Source organism: Lynx canadensis, chromosome C1 (assembly GCF_007474595.2).
Source record: "Lynx canadensis isolate LIC74 chromosome C1, mLynCan4.pri.v2, whole genome shotgun sequence".
NCBI classification, from domain to species: Eukaryota; Metazoa; Chordata; class Mammalia; order Carnivora; family Felidae; genus Lynx; species Lynx canadensis.
The window spans coordinates 13,688,624-13,712,532 of record NC_044310.1 but is presented as its reverse complement, the minus strand read 5'-3'; the positions used below and the strand labels follow the sequence as shown (position 1 = coordinate 13,712,532).

The 23,909-nt window shown below is 43.9% G+C and overlaps 1 protein-coding gene across 6 annotated transcripts in view; it reads left to right on the top strand.

Moving 5' to 3' along the window:
* The window catches only part of UBR4 (ubiquitin protein ligase E3 component n-recognin 4), a 132,345-nt gene that overhangs the window by 6,706 nt on the left and 101,730 nt on the right, over nucleotides 1–23,909 (top strand). For all 6 annotated transcript variants that reach the window (XM_030326123.1, XM_030326120.1, XM_030326124.1 and 3 more), the window contains exons 2-17: nucleotides 1,451–1,548; nucleotides 2,772–2,875; nucleotides 3,642–3,771; nucleotides 3,884–4,023; nucleotides 4,528–4,630; nucleotides 4,752–4,893; nucleotides 5,051–5,175; nucleotides 8,118–8,242; nucleotides 8,841–8,900; nucleotides 8,986–9,176; nucleotides 13,181–13,280; nucleotides 13,417–13,554; nucleotides 14,597–14,714; nucleotides 15,764–15,951; nucleotides 16,899–17,058; nucleotides 17,178–17,263. In XM_030326123.1, coding sequence (XP_030181983.1) covers nucleotides 1,451–1,548; nucleotides 2,772–2,875; nucleotides 3,642–3,771; nucleotides 3,884–4,023; nucleotides 4,528–4,630; nucleotides 4,752–4,893; nucleotides 5,051–5,175; nucleotides 8,118–8,242; nucleotides 8,841–8,900; nucleotides 8,986–9,176; nucleotides 13,181–13,280; nucleotides 13,417–13,554; nucleotides 14,597–14,714; nucleotides 15,764–15,951; nucleotides 16,899–17,058; nucleotides 17,178–17,263 — 2,008 coding nt within the window. The remainder of the gene's footprint in view (nucleotides 1–1,450; nucleotides 1,549–2,771; nucleotides 2,876–3,641; nucleotides 3,772–3,883; nucleotides 4,024–4,527; nucleotides 4,631–4,751; nucleotides 4,894–5,050; nucleotides 5,176–8,117; nucleotides 8,243–8,840; nucleotides 8,901–8,985; nucleotides 9,177–13,180; nucleotides 13,281–13,416; nucleotides 13,555–14,596; nucleotides 14,715–15,763; nucleotides 15,952–16,898; nucleotides 17,059–17,177; nucleotides 17,264–23,909) is intronic.

The following is a 23,909-nucleotide window of genomic DNA, read 5'->3' as shown; positions in this document are numbered from 1 at the left end:
GGGTGGGCAGTTTTTCTTTTAGCTTTGGTAAGCCCGCTCAGCTGAAAAACATGGGGATGAACACCTCTGAACTTTTGAAATAAAACAGAGAAGGTAAATGACTGTAAAATACATCAAATTACAGGGTGGGAAAACTTTAGAACAATGACTAAAAAAATGTAAGGATGGAAATGAAGGAAGAACTAAGTATGTGAGGTAGAAGTAGGGGATTTAGTAGGGCGTTTTATGCTGAGTAGGATACCAGCATGTACCAATGTGATGGTCACCAGAAACTTTGAGCGTCACTTGGTGCTTAAAGGTTTTTGTTTCCTCTTTTTTTGTCCATCATAGAAATGATCTTTGGTGGGCAGGAAGATCCTTGCACATCATAGGTGCTCAATAAATATTTTTTCTTGGTGAAGAAAGATATTCCAAGATAAGGAACTGATCTTTGGTAAATCACCATTTATCCTCAATAAATCCCCACATAGCAGAGTGTTTGCAATGCCAGACTCTTAAGTGCTGTTTGAGATGATTCATCACTCGCCCTGGCACCTCCCTAGTGTTGAACTTGTCTTTTTGGCTCCTGTGTTGATTTGGCAGGTGGATAGAGTCCTGACTGTGTACATTTCCCTTCCCAGTGTGATCCTTCTTATTGGAGAATTAACTGACTGAAAAAACTATTTAGCCACAGCCCTCTATTCTTTCCGTTTAATAAGAAACATTTTGTTTTATTTTGTTTTCATTGCCTTCTTGTTTCTTGGGTTGTGGATTAGGATCTGATCTGATAGAATGACATAAATGTATACGGCTTTAAGACCTAGGTGGATCCCAGATTTTCACAGAAGAGGACATTTCTTCAGCTAAAGATAAGGGGATGTGGCTAAAATCCCTGAATTTGTTGTGATTTAGCTGTGTCCTGGTTGGGGATGTGGGGAGGTGTGGAGATAGGAGAACTCTGGTACCTGGTAAATTTTAGGTTTTAGCACTGATCAGGTGATTTCTGCCTGCAATGTTATTCTTTTTAAGTTATTTGTATTATGGACTGGCCTTGTTTGGTCTTCAGAATGGGTTACCATGACCTGTGTTCCCACTACAGTATTTTGAGTGTGCTGGTCTACCCTCTTTTGGCCAACACATGCCATTATTAGGTTTTGGTCTTTGCCAACGAGTAATACAGGACAAAATGGCATCCTGTTATGTTTTTACCTGTATTTTTAAAATTCTAAGTGAGTTTGAAAATATTTCCTGCTTCTTAGCCATTGCTGTTTACTAAGTCTGACACCTTGAGCAAGGTGCTTGATTTTAATTTGCTAAGCTTCACTTTCTCAATCTTGAATATAGGGATGGTAACAGTGCCTCTCAACTAGGGTTGCTGTAAGGATGAAGTAGGGCAATGCCTGTAAAGGGGATGGGTATCTGGCAGACAGGAAGCACTAAATAAATGCTAGCTGAATTATTTTCTTTGCAGTGAATCCGAAATCCTGCACCATGAGAAGCAGTACGAGCCCTTCTACTCCTCTTTTGTTGCACTTTCCACACACTATATTACAACAGTCTGCAGCCTCAGTAAGTATTCTACTCTTGTTACTCCTTGCCGAGGGCTTGGGAATAGGGGAATTGTGTCTCTTCTTTGTAGGGTGTCTGAACAGGTTGTTAATGAAGTTGTATTTTAGCACTCTTAGCCTGTCTACCCAGTGGTGGAAACTGCTGTCAGTCTGATAAGGCTCTGGAAGTTCCTTTACCTGGGCCAATCAAGGGGGCTTTAAAAACCACTTGGTTCGGATACCTGCTTTATAACCCATTAAGTTAACCTTCCTTCCGTTCTTAATCAAAAGCATTTTACTGATTTCACACATGCACGTGTAATTACTAGCGTGTTAATTTCTGGGAGTCGAGGCGGATGGGTGGATACGGACCTGGGGTTAACAGCCACTGACGAGGGCTCTATTATTCCTTATTTGGTTTGGTGAGAAAGTAAATTCTCCTTTTGTGTTCTCTGGTATCTCAAGGGATTTCAGTTTCAGTTCCCATTCTTTTAAACTTTTTTTTACCCTTATTTTCCACTATTTCTGAATTTTTGCATTTTTATTTTAAAAAAAAATCCTAAGATAGTTCTGAAGATTTCTAATTATTTGTTTACTTAAATAGTTTGCTACACATGTAAAATGAAAGGAAGGTATAGGGTCGCTCAGTAATCTTCAAGTGTCCAGTGCTGTTTATTATAGGCGCTGTTCCTGTTGAAAGAATCAGTTGTAGCTTGAAGAAATTTTGTGTAGGAAGCCCTTTGCAAAAGGCATTTAGAACCTATGGGGAAGAAGAGGTAGTATGTTCTAATAGTTAAGAGCATGAACTCCAGAGTCAGACTTCCTGGATTTGCTTGTGGCTGTGTGACTTTGGGCAAGTCATTTCATCTCTGGTGTAATTTCCTTATCTGTTTAGAAAAAGGAGGGGGGAGGGAAACAATAATAGCTACCTCTTAAAATTGGTTTAAGGATTAAGTGGATTAGTATGTTTGAAGTGCTTGGTACTTATTGTGATGTATATCCTATTATTATTAATTTCCAGTAAATATAAGATAGGTTGCTCTAAAAGCAGTGGATGGCTATCAGTGCCAGGATGCCTTTGTTTGCGCCTTGGATTGTTGGTTCTGAATGATTCTTGTCATAGAATGACATCGGGGATGTCGGACATGTGGAGCTCAATGGTTGTCTGGTTTTGATGTACTGACTGTGAGGCTGAAGCAAGCTATAAGCAGTCTGAGGTTAAGTAAAGCTTACTTGCGTTCTCAGTTCCCCGGAACCAGCTTCAGTCCGTGGCAGCAGCCTGTAAAGTCCTGATTGAGTTTTCTCTGCTACGTCTGGAGAATCCAGATGAGGCTTGCGCTGTGTCCCAGGTGAGAGTGCCGGGCTCTTCCGGGGCCCTTCTTTCGAAGTAGGACTTTGACAGACTAGTGGAATGGTAGAGAAGGGGTGGCAGAGAGCAGGGGTTGGTGAACATTTCCCGTAATAGGCCAGATAGTAAACAATTTGCTGACCATTCAGTCCCTGTTGCAACTAGTCTCTATCTTCTAAACTCTGCCTTTGTAGTGTGAAAGCAGCCACAGACAATACGTAAATGAACAAGCGAAGCTGTGGTCCAGGAAACTTTATTTACAAAAATAGGCAGTGGGCTGAATTGGGGCTGTGGTTTGCCAACCTCCTCTGGTTGCACAGGCTTTTGCAAGGATTGCAGAGTGTCACGTTTCCAGGGACCAGGTCAGTAACAAAATCAGTGAAGTGTGCCAGCCACAGCTATTAAGGGCCAGTCGCTGTGTGACTCCAGCCGATTGTTGCCATGCAGGGGTGGAGACTCAGTTGCTCTATCTTGGGGATTATCAAGAGAGATAAGAAATCTGGATTTGAATGCTAAAACTTCCATGCTTTAAAACGTTAGCTAAAACTTCAGATAAAAAACTGAAAATCCAACAGCAACACTTTGAGACTAATGAGACAGATTTGCAAGCCAGATGTGGTCTGAGGACCATCAGCTTGTGATCTCTGCTTTAGTGTTTTTCCTCATTTCTATTCTTGCTAGCAAGCTCAATCTGGCCCTGTGCCAGTTACAAGTCCCAAAAGAGTAGCATCTTCTAAAAGACATACTTGAATTTGTTGTCTTCTCAGAAACACTTGATTCTCCTCATCAAGGGCCTGTGCACTGGCTGTAGCCGACTAGACAGGACTGAAATTATCACGTTCACAGCCATGATGAAATCCGCCAAGCTGCCACAAACAGTGAAGACGCTCTCAGATGGTGAGCGTTCGTTTGCCAGACCCAGTTCCTTGGCTGCTTCCCTGGCCAACTTTCTCCCGCTCTGCCTTCTAGTGGTACTCTGCTCATCCTGTTTTTGGTTTTATATTTACAGTGGAAGATCAGAAAGAGCTGGCCTCACCAGTAAGCCCAGAGCTGAGGCAGAAGGAGGTACAGATGAATTTTTTGAATCAGCTGACGTCAGTTTTCAACCCTAGAACTGTAGCATCACCGCCCGTAGGTCCACAGACTCCGGTGAGTTACTCCAGCCAAATGTCCTCACCCCTTGGAAGTTGTTAAGATGAGAATACTAGAAAAAAGTAACAAATGCATCTTCTGTTTGCGATATAAAGTGATTAAGTGCCTATGATAGAAAGCAATAGAAGAATACAAACCAGAAAAAAGCAAAACTTACCCTAACATTCTGTCCACTGTTGTTACTCTTTTGATGATCATTCTTCTGAATTTCTCAGTGCAAATAAACGTGAAGAGCACGTACATTTTTCTATCAAAGGTATCACACTCTATACTGGTTGTAGAATATATATATTTTAAAGCTATATATTTTTCTCTTTTTGGGAAACTAACTTGTATTTTCCCTTCATTAGAGGGGGAGTTGCCCCTCATTAACTGGGGAGTCTGAGGAGTATCCGTAGAACTGCTTCGTTTGGGTGCTTGTTTCGATTCTGACTGCAGGGCTGTAGTCAGCAGATGATGGTATCATGATAGGCCTTTCACGTGCCTTTTGTTTCTCTTTAGGCTGAAGGAGAAAATGATGAGCAGTCATCCACGGATCAAGCCTCTGCTGTCAAAACCAAGAATGTGTTTATAGCTCAGAATGTGGCTAGTCTTCAAGAGCTGGGTAAGACTCTTAATCATCGTCAGAAAGCTGGTTTCTCTGCTTTCCAAAATTTCATACGTGGAAGAGAATCCGGCAGCAGACAGAGGCCTGTTTGTAAGGTTGAGCCTTGTCGTTGATTCAGGTGGCTCAGAGAAGCTGCTGCGTGTGTGTTTGAACCTACCGTATTTCCTGCGCTACATCAATCGGTTTCAAGATGCAGTGTTGGCCAATTCTTTCTTCATCATGCCTGCAACAGTAGCAGATGCCACTGCTGTTCGCAATGGGTAAGGGGCTCAGGCTGTGTGCCTTACGTTCTGATGCTGCCCTCGGAAAGAAACCGGTTAGCTTTCTGTGGCATGCCGACTTTCTTTAGTGATCAGAATAAGAAGCAAGGGATTCAAAGAGACGCTCTTGTTAACCTCCTCCTCTGTTATGTTCTAGTTTTCATTCACTGGTGATTGATGTTACCATGGCATTGGATACCCTCTCTCTACCTGTGTTGGAGCCTCTCAATCCTTCTCGTCTGCAAGATGTGACAGTCCTCAGCCTAAGTTGTCTCTATGCAGGTGAGAGGTGATGATGTCTGTTCTCATTTTGTCAGTCAAGTACAAGTACGCTTTCTGGAAACCATGAGATCCTTTTTTTTTTCTTTTTGCTTTTTTAATTTTTTTTTTTAATGTTTTTTTTATTTTTGAGACAGAGAGAGACAGCACAAGCAGGGGAGGGGCAGAGAGAGAGGGAGACACAGAATCGGAAGCAGGCTCTAGGCTCTGAGCTGTCAACACAGAGCTCAGCGCGGAGCTCGAACTCATGAGCTGTGAGATCATGACCTGGGCCGAAGTCAGATGCTTAACTGACTGCGCCACCCAAGTGTCCCAACCATGAGATCCTTCTGAGTGCTCTCCCCGCCTTACTTGTGCCCTTCCCCCCGAGGATCATCTAATGTCTCATCTAGGTGAAATGAGGTCTCAATAGGAGTCTTGTAAATTATCTTGTTGTTCCACTGCTGGTGTTGTTATTATGTGCATATTTGATTTTATAGTATGTGCAGGTAGTAAATGTCTGTGTAAAGCAAAACGCCAAGTGCTGTTGGGATATTGAGATGAACAGTATCTGATCCTTGCCCTCAAGGAGCCTACACTGAGAACAGTTAGGACCGCAGAGTATGACATAAAACAGGAGATGACAAAAAGCAGTAAGAGGAGTATAGCACGGTTGGGTGTGTGAAGTAGAGAGAGAGGGAGTCTTGCTGTGGGAGCAGGTTTGAGGGAGCCTTCATGGAACAGAAAATATCTGTTTATATTGATTATTCTTCGTGCGCCCACAAAATCTCCTCTCTTCCTTTCGATCACGCTGCCTTGGAAGTGGGGCCTGACATCGGGCGTTTACTCACTTTTAAGTTATAACAGTGACTTTTTAACCCAATTCACTGATCCTTGATTTCAAATAGCATAGTCCTGGTATGTCTTGGAAGGTATAACAACTTCCTTTGTTTACTTGGCTCTCTGAGTGAGGATTTGAACAGTCTTGGAAACCTGACCTTGGGGACCATCACGAAATTGCTGAGGTTGATCATCTCCCTATATTCTTCCAACAGCTTTATTTTGAACATCTGGATGCAAATAGGAATTGGGTAAAGCAGTAGTAATGAAGAAGTTCTGTTGATGTACCTGTAGGGCAGGTGGATTTTCAGTAGGGCTATCCCTAGGCAGAGGCATAAGCAGGACTCAAGAGTGTCCTAGAGTCTGGGGGCACATACTATATCAGTGTGTGTGGAGAGGAGGGGCAGGGGGAGAGGATATGTGCTTAGTGGGTATTGTACAGTGGGAAAGAAAGGACACAATCAAAGAGGTCTTAGAAATGCAGGCTAGGGGCACTTGGGTGGCTCAGTTAGTTGAGCATCCGACTCTTGATTTCGCCTCAGGTCATGATGCTACGGTTGTAGGCGGTTGTAGGCTCAAGTCCCGTGTCTTCACGGAGCCTGCTTAAGATTCTTCCCCTCCCCCTTCCTCCCTCCCCTCCTTCATTCCCTCCCTCCCTCCCCCTCTGTCCCTCTCCCCCGCTTGTGCTGCCTCTAAAAAAAAAAAAGAGAGAAATGCAGTCTAAGTCATTTGACTTATGTCCTATAGACAGGAGAAACCATTGAAGATTCTGAGCTATATTTTAGGAAGAACATTCAAGTAGCAGTACACAGGACATTTTGGCATGGAGAAATTTGGAGTCCGGAAGCTCTGTTAGGATTTTTTTTATAGTCATTCAGGCGAGACACATTAAGGGCCTAAGCTAGGGCAGCAGCAGTAGGAATAGAAAGCTAAAGATACCTGTGAAGATACGTTCTCTCCCAGCCCAATTCCAGTGTTTATTTCCTTGTCCTCTGCCTTTGATTTTTGCAGTTTTTAAGTTGGGGTTTGTTTCAATTATTAGGGAATTTCTTGAATATTACATGGCCGTCAGTATACTTAGTCAGTAATGGTTAAAGAATCCTTAAAAATTTTTAGTCCGAGTAAAGATCCCAGAGTTGGTTTGTTATTGAAATTTGATGGCCTGGGATTTGACTTAAAGACAAGGATTTGGCCTTGATGTCTTTGAGGAACACCAAGAGTGGAATGTTTTTCCCTGTAATCTTGAAAAAATTGAAAGATATCTTTGTGATGTCTTTAAAGTTTTAAAGTTAATAGATACTTATTTTTAAAGCAGTTTTAGGTTTACAGAAAAATTGAGGAGGTTATACAGAGTGCCCATCTACCTTCTGTCCCCAATACAGTTTCCCTCATCATTAACATAGTGCATTAATAACAGTACGTTTGTTATAATCGATGAATGCACTGTTGATACACTATTAACATCTGAGAAGTCCGTTGTTTACATTATGGATTTCTCTTTCAGACAGTTCTGTGGCTTTTGACAAATGCATAACATCGTGTATTCGTCATTACTGTGACACAGAATAGTTTCACTGCTCTGCAGTCCCTTGTGCTCTACCCAGTAATCCCTTTCTCCTACCCCTACCCCTGCCCCCTAGAAATCACTGATCTTTTCACTGTCTCCATAGTTTTAGCTTTTCCAGAATGCCCTAAAGTTAGAAGCAGTCTGCTTGGATCCCGCATTTAAGTTTCCTCCGTGACTTTTTGTGACCTGATAGCTCGTTTTTTGTTATTGCCGAATAATACTCCTCGTATGGGTGTGCCGTAGTTTGTGGTACTGCATCCACCTGTCGAAGGGCATCTTGATTGCTTCCAGTTGTTGGCAACCATGAATAAAGCTACAATAAGTATTTGTGTGCAGGTTTTTATGTGGATAGAAGTTTTCAGCTCTCATTCAGCTAAGTACTTAGGAGTGTTGATTGCTAGATCGGATGGTATAACTGTTTAAGTCTTGCCCTGTGGACTTTATTGTCTGTGATCAAATCATGGAATTACCTTTGGGTAGGTTGTTTTATGGTTCTGTTTTGGTGGGCTCGTGGGACTGCCATGATTCGAATCTGTGCATCTTTCTTTTTTTCCTCCAGGCGTGAGTGTGGCAACTTGCATGGCCATCCTGCATGTGGGTAGTGCCCAGCAGGTGCGGACGGGGTCCACGAGCTCCAAAGAAGACGACTATGAGAGCGATGCGGCTACGATCGTCCAGAAATGTGTAAGCCATGCCATCTGGACCCAGGCCCTGCCATTGTTCTGTGAGGAGATAGGGTCAGGCCCCCCTCTCTTCCTGGGTAGAGGAAAGGACACGGAGTGCTCTCCAACCCTTCCGCTCAGGTAACAGGTCTGAGTGGTAGGTGTTTGGCGTGTTTGGCAGCTTGGTTGACTCTGCAGAAAACACTGCATCTTCGTGTTGGCAGTGGACCCTGTGAGCGAGGAGTCATTCAGTCAGCACACGTAGTTGAAGGCGTGCTGTGTGTCAGTGCACTTTTAGTGAAGACACACGATACACGAGATAGCCGCAGAGAATGCTAAGCATGTAGGATGAATCAGTGTGTTAAGCCGTGGTCTGATGTGGGTCTGGGGTATTGTTTTAGATTGGGGGCAGGGGACACCTCTGAAGAGGTGACACAGGAGCTGAATATAGAGAGTAGTCAACACCATGCGCAGGTCAAGGAAAGTGTGATGGGATTGTATCATTAGAAAGTGCCTTGAGGACATTTAATTTTATGAGCGAAATGAGTTTGGGTGGGATTAACAATTGTAATGAAATACGACAGCTTGCTCAGCTTTTTGTTATGTTTGATGTTGTGCAGCTTGAAATATATGACATGATCGGACAAGCGATCAGCAATTCCCGCCGGGCCGGTGGAGAGGTAAGAAATGTGTCTCTGCTACATTCCTGTCTCACAGTCTGTAAGATCTCTGTGTTCATACTTTGCTTTTGTGCCTTTTTAACAGCACTATCAGAACTTCCAACTGCTGGGTGCCTGGTGTTTGTTAAACAGTCTTTTCCTCATATTGAACCTCAGCCCTACTGCCTTGGCTGATAAGGGGAAAGAGAAAGACCCACTGGCCGCACTCCGAGTCAGAGACATCCTTTCTCGCACAAAAGAGGGAGTGGGCTCTCCTAAACTGGGGCCTGGAAAAGGGTATGTGTCTACTCGATTGCTACTCATGTTTTGTTTTGTTTGCCTGCCATTTTATCTTGATGGGGAGCTGGTGTAACCCCTCTTGTCTTCGCATCGATAGAAACGTTTGCCTTCGTACTTGGTTGAATTTAATGACTAAGGTGATGACCATCATCCACTGTCTCTACATCATAGCTGTGTCATTTTGGATAAATCGTTCATTCTTTCTGATCTTGTTTCCTTATCCGTAAGAGGGGGAAATGTGTGTGTAACGTATTTCAGGGGTTTTATTTATTTATTAATGTTTGTTTATCTTGAGGGAGAGCGTGCGCAAGCTGGGGAGGGGCAGAGAGGGAGAGAGAGAGAATCCCAGGTTGGCTCCATGTTATTGGTGTGGAGCCCATAGCGAGCCCATTTGAACTCACAAACATGAGATCCTGACTTGAAGCGAAATCAAGAGTCGGAAGTGCAGCCGAGCGAGCCACCCGGGTGCCCCTATTTCAGGGTTTTTATGAGGGTCAAATCAGAAAACAGTGCTTCTGTTTTGTGTAATGGGCCTGTTTAACTTTCAGCTGATGGCTCACTGCATGTTTAACCTCTAAAGAGGATTCTGTCAGGTCCCCCTGCCTTGCTTCCTAAAATGTTTGCATCTGTTTGGGTGAAGTAAGCCCTGCTTGCTAGGAGAGAAGTTAGACATATGACTTCCATGTGGTTTGACGTTTTCTTTTCTGAGCCTAGGCATTTCTGGGTTTTGTTTGCTATTCAGTCCCTACCACATGTTGGGCTGTCTCTGGGCACGGAGGACGTAGCACTCTTTAAAGCAGTGTCCTTACTTTGATGGAGCTTCTTTTCATTTCTATTTATTTAGTTTATTTTTGGGACAGAGAGAGACAGAGCATGAGCAGGGTAGGGGCAGAGAGCGAGGGAGACACAGAGTCCGAAGCAGGCTCCAGGCTCTGAGCTGTCAGCACAGAGCCCGATGTGGGGCTCAAACCCACAAACTGTGAGATCATGACCTAAGCCGAAGTCGGACGCTCAGCCGACTGAGCCACCCAGGCGCCCCAGTGAGCTTCTTTTCTAACTGGAGTGACCGTGAGCAGATACACTAATACGTTCATGATAACTTATCGTAGGAGTCCTGTAAAGAAAAATAAATCAGAGCAAGGGGCTAGCGAGTGACAGGGGCTGGTGTTTTAGTTAGGGTGGTGAGGAATAAGCTCTGAAGACAAGACGGAGAGAACATATGTGAGGTGGCAGGGCGAGCCATGCAGATTTTGGGGGTAGAATTGTTCAGGTTTGGAGATGGAGGTTTGATTGGCATTTTTAAGGATCACTTAGGTCCGTGTGGGCTGGAGTGGAGCCGTCCAGGAGGGAGCGTGGAAATTAGATCAGAGAGGTAGCCTGGGGCCAGATCTCCTAGGGCCAAGTGTAATCTGTAAGTCATGGAGGGTTTTCCCCAGGAAAGTGATCCGATCTTACTTACTAGTTATTGGCGATGTGAGAAGCCAGCTTCTGTGAGGAGAACAGACTGCAGGGTGTAAGGCAGGAAGGAGGGCGGGTAGGAAGCTGATGCATTTCTGCAAATGACAGAGCTGGTGGCAAAGGCAGAGAGAGGAGGTCCAAGGGTATGTGTTTTGAAGGTACAGCTGACAGGATTTGCCGATGGCTTCGATATTGAGTGTGAAAAATAGGACCTCAACATTTTTTGGCAGGAGACAAAAAATTGTGTAATTTACGGAGGATGGTATGATTTACGGAGACTGGGAATACCAGCTCAGGAGTAGCTGGGGTGGCAGGAAGGCGAAGAAACACAGAATGTCATCTTCACCATGCCGACTCTGAGATGACTGTCACATCTCTCTGTGTGAGATGTAGAGGAGGCGGTTGGCATGGGCGTCTGGAGTTCAAGGAGGGAGTCAAATTCTGGACCTCAGTCAACAAATCATTCACTGAGTTGTCTTCTCTGTCCCAGGCTCTGTGTCATTTCTGGAATGCTGTGATGTACCAAAAAAAAAAAAAAAAGGACACGCTTCCAAGAAACATGAAGAGAGATGTCAAATTGTATCTAGAGAGTATTACAATAAGGGCGTTTGGCCTGGTCAGAGAAATCAAAGCAGGCTTCTTTGAGGTGTTAAGCGAACTGAAATCTGAGAAAGACGTTGGGATGGTAGACGGTAGACACTAGGCAAAGAAGGGAGGTAAGCACATTAGAGGGAATAGTAGTTTATAATTCTGTGAGTGTCTGCGCTCATAGTACTGTAGAGGGAAGTGGGAGGATGCCAAAAGGTCTGCCCATAGAAGTAGCAGTTATGGGGCGCCCAGGTGGCTCAGTTGGTTAAGCGTCAGATTCTTGGTTTGGGCTCAAGTCATGAGCTCATGCTTCATGAGTTCGAGCCCTGCGTTGCACTCTATGCTGACAGCGCGGAGCCTGCTTGGGATCCTCTCTCTCCCCTCTCTCTCTGCTCCTCCCCTGCTCTCTCTCTCTCTCTCTCTCTCTCTTTCTCTCTCTCAAAATAAGTAAATAAAACTTAAAAAAAAGTAGTTATGTTTAAAAAATGGCTATTGTTTCTTAAGATTTAAGAAGAAAATCCTTGTGTAAGTTACAAACCATAAGAAAGGGGGGAAAATCACCCCAATTCTCCCACCCAAATCGATAAACGTTCTTCCAGATGTTTTTCTGTGCACGCATTCAAAATGTATATGTTTACAGAAGCAGGATCACCGTTAGAAAACATCATAGATGTTTTCTCAGTGCCCGTATTAGGGATTCACTGTATCTAAGCATTCCACTATGTAAATAGGCCATAGTTGACTCTAATCACCTTATTGAAACACTTATTTAGGGTGTATGAAATTTCTGGTTTTGATAAACTGTGCTTTGATAAATCTTCTAAAACATAAATCTTTGTGAAGTTGCTTAATTATCCCCTTGAGGTAAATACCTAGAGGTATGAATGTTAGGACAAAGGGCACACTTATGTAAAAATTTGAAATGTTTTTTCAGACTGTTCTGATTGCATTCTTACTTAGCAGCTGTGTGTGCACATGTGCCCGTTTCCCCAGGTCCGCTTTGAAGTGGGCATCGTTAGTTTTCACGTTTTCTAACGTTAAAGGAGGAAGTTTATTTTTGAGACCGAACACAAGTGGGGTAGGGACAGAGAGAGAGAAAGGGAGACACAGATCTTTGACAGTGGGCATTGTTAGGTTTCACGTTTTCTAATGTTAAAGGAGAAAGTTTATTTTTGAACACAAGTCGGGGAGGGACAGAAAGAGAGGGGGACAGAATCTGAAGCAGGCTCCAGGCTCTGAACTGTTGCTGCAGAGCCCGACGCGGGGCTCGAACTCCCATGCTGTGAGATCGTGACCTGAGCCAAAGTTGGATGGTCAACTTAATGAGCCACCCAGGTGCCCCAGCATTAAAGGAGAAAGGTGGTATTACATTTCTCTTATTCGTATTTCTTTATTAGTGCCATTGCAACTGCCTGTGTCCTTTGCCCCAGTTTTCTCTTTGGTGTTTGTCCTTTTTTCTTACTAATTTACGTGCGCTCTTTGTGTATTAGATATTCTAATTGTCATGTGACCATTTGGACAGAAAGTTTTACATTCAATGTGTCAGTCTTCGTTTTTATTCTCGTTGGCTTGTGCCCAGATATTTTACAGAAATTGGCAATTTTTAACTTTTTTCTTCTCAAAAGAATGACTTCAAATGTCCTAGCAACCTTTGAATGTCAGCATCTATACATCACCCGGTCGATTCGAGCTGATAGTTTAAATTCCAAAATGCTGTGTACTTGGAAGTCTTTCTTTTACTCCTGGGGTGCTTAACCTGAAGCTTGTGGATCCTCAGGCGGGCCGTGGGTGGTCTTCAGGGAGACCGAGCTTCTGAAATTACATGCACATATTGTGTGTGCGTTTTCTTCCCTCCGGGGCAAGGTTCATAGGTTCTGAAAGGGGTCTGGGACCCCCGGATGGCAAGATCCCCTGTTCCGAGGTGGTGAGTTGTGTTTCTCCTCTTCTTCGTATAGGCACCAGGGCTTCGGGGTGCTGTCGGTCATACTGGCAAACCACGCTGTCACGCTGTTAACGTCTCTCTTTCAAGACCTGCAAGTGGAAGCACTGCACAAGGTGAGGGACTGCGCGCAGGGGGTCAGCATGGCGACGCTGGCTTCGCTCCTGGGGAGGCTGCCCTGAGCCATCTGATCACGGGGTTCCTTTCTGCGCCGTTGGGTCCGTAATTCTCTTTTGCCGTGCTTCCCTTCAGGGTTGGGAGACAGACGGTTCCCCGGCAGTCCTGAGCATTATGGCCCAGAGCACCTCCATCCAGAGGATTCAGCGGCTGATCGACTCTGTCCCACTGACGAACCTGCTGTTGACACTGCTGTCAACCTCCTACAGAAAGGTGGGTGGGGTCACACCGTGGATGATTTGGAAGATCTCGTGTAACCCTCTCAGGAGGAAAAAGGCTGTACGCCGTGACCTTCACGAATTCAAAATTTATGGTAATGTTTTGAAGATGAGAGGAAAGCTTCAGTGATTCCACACGTGAATCCGTTACTGATTGTCAGCTTTTTTTTATGTTTATTTATTTTTGAGAGAGAGAGAGAGTGCCTGTGTGTGCGCTCATGAGTCAGAGAGAGGCAAAGAGAGAGGAGACACAGAATCTGAAGCAGGCTCCAGGCTCCGAGCTGTCGGCACAGAGCCCAATGCAGGGCTCAAACTCAGGGACTGCAAGATCATGACCTGAGCCAAAGTCGGACGCTGGACCGACTGAGCCACCCAGGCGCCCCTAAAAAAATTATTTTTAAATTATTTTTAAATTATTATTTTTTTTTTTGAGAGAGAGAGAGACTCAGAGCAAGGGAGGGGCAGAGAGAGAGGGAGACACAGAATCTGAGGCAGGCTCCAGGCTCTGAGCTGTCAGCGCAGAGCCCGACGCGGGGCTCAAACTCACAGACTGCGGGCTCGAACTCACAGACTGTGAGATCATGACCTGAGCTGAAGTTGGAGGCTTAACCAACTGAGCCACCCAGGTGCCCCCTGATTGTCAACTTTGTGATGCACATGGCTACTTGGTTCTTTGTGACAGCGGCCATATTTTTATTTTTTAATAACAAAAAAAAAATTTATTTATTTTGAAAAAGAGAGAAAGAGAGTGCAAGCAGGGGAGTGGCAGAGAGGAAGAGAGAGAATCCTAAGCAGGCTCCGTGCTGTCAGCCTAGAGTCTGATGCGGGGCTCGATCTCATGAAACATGAGATCATGGCCTCATCGAAACCAAGAGTCTGAAGCTTAACAGACTGAGCCACCCAGGCACCCCAAGAGATTTTCTTGGATTTAGAGGAAGAAAGAAGACACGGAGAAGATGTCTTACGTGGTGAATGAGGTGAAGTAGGGCGGCTCCATTTCTGTGACCATTGGTTCCAAAACCTTGCTGTTTTCCTAGGCCTGTGTCCTGCAGCGTCAGAGGAAGGGCTCCATGAGCAGTGATGCCAGTGCCTCTACTGACTCAAACACCTACTATGAGGATGATTTCAGCAGCACAGAGGAGGACAGCAGCCAAGGTAGAGGCCTCTTTTCCATCTCCCAGGAGATAGTTGCAACAGGAAGTTTCTCCATTGGCTCGCTTCCATTAGTTTCCTGTTTGCCATTTTCACCTGCCTAGCATGGATCCTGATTTTCTGTGCCCTCAAAGGTGACATGTTATTCAAGAGTAAGTTGAGCTGTGGAAAAATGGATGGTAGAAATTACTCTCAGTGAAGCCCAGATTGCTTTTCATCCTTTCCCCTCCAAGATCAAAATACATCTCGTTTCACGTTTCTTTCTGCATTAACCCATTTGTGTGTAAGGTGATTGGTTTGGCTGTTGTCATAGATGCGTGGTGTGGGGAGGCGTAGGGAGAGAAACTCCACTCTGTTGCAGTGAACAACAGGGCAAAATGAACATTCCCTTCTGCCTTTGTTTGGAGAGAGATGGAATGAGATAAATATCTCCAGTTCATTATAATTGGGTTTGTGGGAGCAGTGTATAGTGTTGTGAAAGGTGCAGTTTTATTTGTGTATCTGAGAGAGCGCGAGCGAGCGAGCGTGAGCATGTGTGTGTCCTGTCTCTTGTCTGTGAGAGAGAGAGAGAGAGAGAGAGAGAGAGAGAGAAGGTGTGTGTGTGCACAAGCATGGGAGGGTCAGATGGAGAGAAAGAGTCTCAGGCAGTCTCCACACCCACTGTGAGATCATGACATGAGTCAGAATCAAGAGTCAGACGCTTAACTGATTGGGCCACCCAGGTCTTAATTTGGGCTTTATAACCCGCGGACAAGTAAACATTTGTTTTTCAAAACATTTGGCTTGTTGGCAGTAAAGTGAGGTGGTTCTTTCTTCATTAGGCTCCTTTAAAAAAATACCAGTTTTATTGAGGTATAATTTATGCGCCATAAAACACTTCTGGTTTGCTTACACACTTAGAGGAGTATTGACAAATTTATGAAACCATGTTACTCCCACCGAGTCCAGATAATCCTCGTGTTCCTTTGACATAGACTGTTTTACAAAGCAGGTGTGCTAAAAAAATGTTTACATTGTGTTATTTTTATTACTTCTCTCTTTCTCTGTTCCAGATGATGACAGTGAGCCTATTTTGGGGCAATGGTTTGAGGAGACCATCTCCCCCAGTAAGGAGAAAGTGGCACCTCCACCCCCTCCCCCGCCCCCTCCGCTGGAGAGCTCGCCTCGCGTTAAAAGCCCCAGTAAACAGGCCCCTGGTGAGAAGGGCAACATTTTGGCTAGTCGCAAAGATCCTGAGTTGGTAAGAGTGGATTTCTGAGGTTTAGGGGAGGGAGAAATGGGAAGAAGGGGTGTGAAGAGCAGACCATTTGAACTCAGACATTTTGTAGATTGGTTAATTAACTGTCATGTTTAAAGGTATTTTTACTTAGGGCCTGAGTGTACTGATCGCATTTGATTAAATAACTTGTACCCTTGGTGTTGCTTCTCTGAGTGAGGGTTAGTAACATAGCCTTTGGAGTTAGAAGCGAGTTTGAATCTAGCTTTTACCACTCACTGGCTTTGAGACTGTGGGCAAGAATCTAAACTTCTCCGAGCCTCAGCGTTGTCTTCTGTCATATGGAGTGATAGTACCTGCCTTTAAGGGTGTTGTGAAGAAGTGAAGAGCTCTTAGCATAGGTGTGGTACGTCGTTAAATGCTCGCTAATTATTTGTTCAAGCAGTATTTCCAGATGATGTACTATCAGCCCTGTTCTAAAGCAGACACGTCAGATACGGACCTCACTTTCATACAGCTTAGTCTAGTCAAGACTGTGGACATAAAACATTTACACAATAATTCAGTTTCATTTTGAGAGAGCAGTAAGGAGCTGGGAATTCCCTGTGTGTATAATGATCATACAGGCTTCTGAATTCCTTATTCCAATAATGTCCCTGAGCTGAACAAATACAGGGCCTTGGAGGAGTGAAAGAAGCAAGTCTGTGTAGAAGCCTCTGTTTTCGCACAGAGTTTTCTGAAGTCTGTTTTGTTCAACTGGTGCCATTTTTCGTAACTGGAAGAATTATGTGGGAAAGATTGTCATAGTTAAGCTTAGCCCCACTCCCACTGTAGGGGCTTTAAACTCTGACTTGAATTCATTGCATTTGTTCCATCAGCTCTATGGGCATGTTTTATTTCTATTTAGATTGAGGATTTAGAGGCACTCTGGGCTTATGAACCTGACATGAACTTCTTTGTGCTCTCTTTAGTTCTTAGGTCTGGCTTCCAACATTTTGAACTTCATTACCTCTTCCATGCTGAACTCACGGAATAATTTTATCCGAAACTACCTGAGTGTGTCTCTTTCAGAACACCACATGGCCACCCTGGCCAGTATCATTAAGGAGGTGGACAAAGATGGACTCAAGGGTCAGTAGACAGGATTGGTGCCTGGCGGGTTTTGTCCCCGGTGGGGTTTGGCTGTCGCCAGGGCGGTGTAATGCATCAAGTGGCTGCTTGAGTCATTGGTTTTCTTATTTGCCTCCAAGGTTCATCAGATGAAGAGTTTGCTGCTGCTCTCTATCACTTCAACCATTCTCTGGTAACTTCTGATCTTCAGTCGCCCAACCTGCAGGTTTGTGTGCACTGTGACCCTTTGGCCAAGCGCTGTCTGTGTCAGCTCCCAGTAGGCTGTAGCATTCCAGTCGCAAAGGAACATAGTTTATCCTGGGGACCCCCTCACTGGAAAGAGTGTTGAGAGATGATTATGTCCCACTGCCCTGATGAGGATCATTTTAGGGGAGAGAAGATGTGTTCTTTATCCCCATTCATTCAGTAAACTTAAAAGGAAAAATGGTGAAAACAGCTTTTGATGACTGTCGTAGTAGGCAAGTGGACAAAATAGATGAGAGCAGTTTATAAAAAAGGGAAATACACATGGCCAGCAAACGTAGGAGATGCTTAACTTAATTAGTAATCTAAGAAATACATGTTGAAATGTGTGTTTTAAAAGAATCATTCAGGCGCCTGGGTAGCTCAGTTGGTTAAACATCTTGATCTTGGCTCAGGTGATGATCTCACGGTTTGTGAGTTTGAGCCCCACGTTAGGCTCTGTGCTGACGGCACAGAGTCTGCTTGGGATTCTCTCTTCTTCTCTTTCTGCCCCTTCTCTGCTTGCACTTTCTTCGCACCCTCTCTTAAAAATAAATAAATAAGCTTAAAAAAAAATAATCATTCAAATTACAGGAGTAGGTGTTTTCAGATAGACTGCTATTTGCAAACTCACCACGAAAATGAAGCCTAGGATTTTGATTGTAAGTTTTGAAATCTTAGCGTTTTCTCTCCCCGCTGGTAGGTGAGGTTCTGAATCCTGCATCTCAGATTCCTTCATTCGTTACTTTTATTTATGTATTATATATCCGTGTATGTATACATATATACATACATATACATATATATGTATATATGTATTTTATTTACTAACAATTTTTTTGAAGTTTGTTTATTTATTTTTTTTTTAAACTTTTTTTCAACGTTTTTTATTTATTTTTGGGACAGAGAGAGACAGAGCATGAACGGGGGAGGGGCAGAGAGAGAGGGAGACACAGAATCGGACACAGGCTCCAGGCTCCGAGCCATCAGCCCAGAGCCCGACGCGGGGCTCGAACTCACGGACCGCGAGATCGTGACCTGGCTGAAGTCGGACGCTTAACCGACTGCGCCACCCAGGCGCCCCTGAAGTTTGTTTATTTTTGAAGAAGAGAGAGAGTTGGGGGGGGAGAGGGACAGAGAAAGAGGGAGACAGAATCTGAAGCAGGCTCCAGGCTCTGAACTGTCAGCACAGAGCCCAACGCGGGGCTTGAATTTACCATGAGATTATGACCTGAGCCAGAGTCAGATGCTTAACCGACTGAGCCACCCAGGTGCCCCTATATATATTTATTTTTACATTCGTAGTCCTTAAAGTTTTAAATTGATTGTTTTAAGCATTATAGTAATGATACCATGCTATATATAATCTTTTTAGGCTTTCTTTTTTTCATTTAATATTATTTAGCACTATGTCGCCAAGGTTCGTTTATATTATTGCTAATTCTGAAGTTCTTGCTTTGACTGCTGTCTGCTGTCCCATTGTATTTGTGACTATACCAGCTCCCCTCTGCTCCCACTGTTGGACCTTTGAAGTGTGTCAGATTTTGTTGCTATTCCAGTTGTTGTTGTGATCTTTGTTGTAGAAGTCTCCTGTGATAAAACAAGGGGTTCTCTTGGGTAGAGAACTGGGAGTGGAATTGGCAGGATTTGGAGTATGTGATTGTAAGCAGGTGATGCCAGACTGCTCTCTAAAGTAGCTACATCAGTGGGGCACCTGGCTGGCTCAGTTGGTGGAGCATGCGACTCTTAATCTCAGGATTGTGAGTTTGAGCCCCACATTAGGTGTAGAGATTACTTTAAATAAATAATAAATAAAAACTAAAATAAAAATAAATAAATAAATAAACAAACACACACAGGAGCTGCACCAAGATTTACTATCACCAGCAATGTGTTCGAGATTTGTGGGTTCACTTTCCCAACATTTGACAAGGTCATATTTTGATAATAACCTATTTTTAACACGGTCAGAGTTTGTGGTTCTCATTCTTTAGTGTACATAAAGATCCCTGGGGAATTTGTTTAAAAAAATGCAGATTCCTAGCTGTGGCCACCCTGCATCTCCCCTAGAAGAATTAAATTTGGTAGATCTCCAGTAGTTTGCCCTAAGATTGTTTTGAAACTTTTTTTTTGTTATTCTTAAGTGGATTCTCAGAATCAGGACACAATCGAAGAGATTGCACTTGCCCCAAAGGGACAAAATCTAGGAAGCAATTTCAAGAGGTTAAACTTGATTCTTAAAATCCTAGGCTATTTGAGAAATTCTTTTTTTTTTTTTTTCCACTTTAAGTTTATTTTGACACAGAGACAGAGCGATGCAGAGGGGGCAGGGCAGAGAGAGGGAGAGCACGAATCCCAGGCAGGCTCCATGCAGCCATCCCAGAGCCAGTGTGGGGCTCGAACCCACAAACCGTGAGATCACGACCTGAGCTGAAACCAAGAGTCAGACACTTTACCGACTGAACTATCCAGGTGGACCTATTTGAGAAATTCTTAAAAATTCATTTCTTTGTTGGGGCACCTGGGTGGCTCAGTCTCTTGAGCACCTGACTTCGGCTCAGGTCGTGGTCTTCTGGTTTTTTTGGACTTAAGTGCTGCATCGGGCTCAGTGTTGTCAGTGCCAAGCCTGCTTTGGCTCCTCTGTCCCATCTCTCTCTGCCCCTCCCCCACTCCAGCGCGCTCTCAAAAATAAAATTAACATTTTAAGAGCTTATTTCATCGCTTAAAAAGATAACTATAAAACCTATTTGTATGTACCTATTGTTAGATGAAACAGAGTGGGGTTTTTTTGGCAGGAAAGGGAATATAAATAGAGTGGTAAAGTTGTTGACCTAAGATGAAGAGAAGAAAATTCTTCAGTCAGTATATGGCCTGCACCTCCTTCTCAGACTGTATAGGGTCAGGAAGTCATGTCAAAGTTATGAGCTCCTTAAGTTTATTTAGGGAATAACTAAGATCTTAAGTTTATTTAGGGAAGTTTCACAGTTCACAGACTTGGCCTTTTCCTGCCGAAACTTGTCCAAATAATGGGGGAAGAAATATTTTTCTGTAGAGAATAGGAGTTCTTAAGACTCCTGTAATGATGTTGCCCTCATAGCATGTAAAAAACTAATTCCAGACCTTGTGTGGACATGCAACTTGTCTGCCCATAACCGCTGACTTTATGTAGAACAAATCCTCAAAACTCCCTTCTCATTCCATCTCCAAACATGGGCCTTTAAATTCTGCCCCCAAATCTCATTGCTATGGTGGAAGAGAGTAAAGGATGGTTGGTGTAATTTAACGACCTGCTATTGAGTTCCCCTGCCCTGCATGTTGTTTCTCTGGGATCATGTACAGAGTCCTATACCTTTATCAAGATACCTGAGTGCTATTGCAGGACATACACAGTGTCCTTAAGGTAGGTTAGCAGAATGTAGCTCAGTCTGTGAAAGTAAGCAGATAGACGTTTCATCACAAAAATTGTCTTCACCTATCAGGTTCATAAAAAACTGGTTCTGAGTTGGTAAGACCAGTAGGCCTGTTCCCTGCTTCTAGGAGAAATTGAAGCCTACTTACTTACTTCCCAAGATGACATCTTGGGAAGAGGGCTTTCTGTTGAAATGCCATGTGCTTGGTTGGCATGGCTTCTCTGTTCTTTCTTTCAAATTTGTTATTAGAGCAGTCTAGTAAGATGATTTGTATCTTCCGAAACCAAACGAGAAAGCAGGCCTTGTGTGGGTTTCATTGTCGTCCTGCTCTACTGGCCATTGGGGATTCTCTCTGTCTCTAGCCCTGGTTGGGGATGGCACTGAAGGTTCCAGCTCTCTAATCATAGGGTTGGTTCCCCTGGCAGTCATCCCCTGGCCTAAAGCTGTCGAGGGGCCTCCTTATTGTAAACATAGGTAATGCTGAAATGGGCTTATTATGAATAACAAAACACGTTCTTTTCACCCTTGTCAGGAAATGATGAGAGTTTTAGGAGCTCTGTACCAGGAATGAGACAAAGACCAAATATACATTTCTTCTTACATCCCGGGATCACAGGGGCTTAGTGTTTAATAGGTATCGGGTTTCAGTTCGGAAAAATAAACAAGTGCTGGAGATGGATGGTAGTGATGTTTGCACAGTGTGTGTGTATTTAATGCCACAGAACTGTGCACTTAAAAAATGGTCAGTTTTCGGTTATGTTTTTTATCACAAAGTAAAATTAGAAACATACCTGGCACATAGTATTAGTGCCTACTCAACATTAGCTGCTGTCTTTGTTACTATTACCATTTAATGTTGTGTTTATAGTTATTATATTTATCATTATGTATAAAATTATAATAATTTAACGTTACCATAGAGGTCTGAGTTCATTCATTCATTCACAGAGTATTCATGGAGCACCTACTGCGTGCCAGGTAGTGTAGGTACTGGAGAGATCCAGATGATTTGAGTTAGTGTGAGATCATGAGAAAAGGGGGAGATAGGAGATACCATGTGGATAGAGGGCCCATGGTAGATAGAGGTCATGGGAAACTATTTGAACGGGGTAAAGAACACGGATAGGAGAGAGTCTAGGGTGTTGCCTGGGTTTACAACCCGGATGAGACCAGAAGGATGCTGTTGTCTTTCGTAGAAAGGGGCCATCGGCGAGAAGGGTTAGTTTGGTGGTAGAGGAGCCGTGCCGAGTGCTCGGGGAGCATTCCTAGGTTTGAGTCAGCTCAGAGGTTGTGTGTACTTGTGGATTGCTTATTTATGCACGGTTGCTCAGAATGGTCCTTTGGGTTCTTGAGCTACACGAGGCACAGTTTGCCATTTTCTCTTTTTGTTTTTAAAAACAGTGTCACCTTACCAGCACAACTGTCTCGCCATCCGTTGTGGTTAGCCAGCCTCGAAACCATTCTGCGGTAGAGCTTGAGCGTTAGGCTTTCCTTAATTTTTCAGGTATTTATTTATTTTTTTTAGATGTTTATTTTTGAGAGAGAGTGTGAGTAGGGGAGGGTCAGAGAGTGAAGGGGACAGAGGATCCGAGGATGCCTCTACTCTGAACTCAAGAGAAGAACTGTGAGATCATGACCTGAGCATAACCGAGTGAGCTGCCTAGGCTCCCCGAGGCTTTCCTTTAATGGAGTAAGCTAAAAGCAGTTAAGTAGGCATTACCGATGTGATTATTGATTATGTGGCTTCCTGTGTCAGAACGTTGCATCTTACAGCCCTTTCAATCCAATGAGAAAAACAATTTGTATGTTTTTATATATGAGAATTCTATATAAGAATTTGGTGTGTAAGAATTGTGTGGCATATATTAACTTTTTTAGTTAAACGGTTACCACTGCCATTAAAGCCATTTTTAATATGATGACGTTTTGAGGGGCCAGTGGGATGAAGACATCTAGAAAGTAGTTGGAAATGTGAGTCTGAAATTTAGAACTTAAATTAAGAGTGGTAATGTGGTTTTGGGAATTATCCACTAAGAGGCAGTCGCTGAAGTAATGAGAAACAGCAAGGTGGGCGGGGGATGGCCCGAGCGGCGAGGGCTGGGGCCAGGAACCCAGGAGAGCTGGCATTAAGCAAGGGTGGGCACTGGGGTGCTCGGGCTGGAGGGGGCACTTCAGGCTAGGCCTTGGTTGGTGGGCAATGGCTCTGTTTTCTTAGGAAGCCCTCTTCCTTAGGGCTAATCCAGGCTCTGAGGAAGGCTTAGTCATTTTTTGCGGCTCTGAGGCCCGAGACAACGGACACAAAACAAAAAAACCCTCTCTTAAAAAAAAAAATCCTATAAATAACATTGTAACGTTACATTCTTCCACCAAATTCATGGTTTATGTTTTTCCATGTTTCTTTGTAGTCCCTGTCTGTGTAGATAGATGCACAGTTTTGCAGTTAAAATCAGAACATCAGTTCATCTCTTGTTTTCTGCTTCTTTCAAATTTTACTATTTCAAATATTACTCCATTAAGTTTAAAAAAATTTTTTTTCTAATGTTTATTTTTGAGAGAGAGACACACACATAGAGTGCAAGCAAGGGAGAGGCAGGGAGTGAGGGAGACACAGAATCCGAAGCAGTCTCGGGCTCTGCACTGTCAGCACAGAACCCGACGCGGGGCTCGATCTCACGAACCGAGAGATCATGACTTGAACTGAAGTCGGACGCTTAACTGACTGAGCCACCCAGGTGCCCCGAGAATGTAGATTTTAGAGATAAATCTGGTTTGGGCAGTTGGGAGTCTTGTGGCTTAGTGTGTTTTTAAACCACTCTGACCTCTGTTTCCCGCATCAGTAGAATGGAGCGCATACCCAGGTAACATCGTGGCCCAGAGCATTGCCTGTGACAGTTGGTGTGCGGCACTTAGTCATGATAACTGCCCAGCACATGGGAACTACTCCTGATTATCTGTGACATTTTGAATGATTGTTTCCCAGGAATGGGGTCCTCTGGGGTGTTACCTAAGAACATAATTTAATTTGGCAGACTTAGAAATTTATCCTGTATCCTGAGGTAACTATGATTTGTGTTTTCTGAAGCCAAGTGAGAACACAGGCCTTTTGTCTGGTGTTCCATTGGCATCCTGCTCAGTTGGTGTGTGTGTTTGAGAAGATAAGTTGCAGCTTAGATAACTGAGCTCAAAGTCAAGCTCATTTGAAAGACACGCTACAACTGG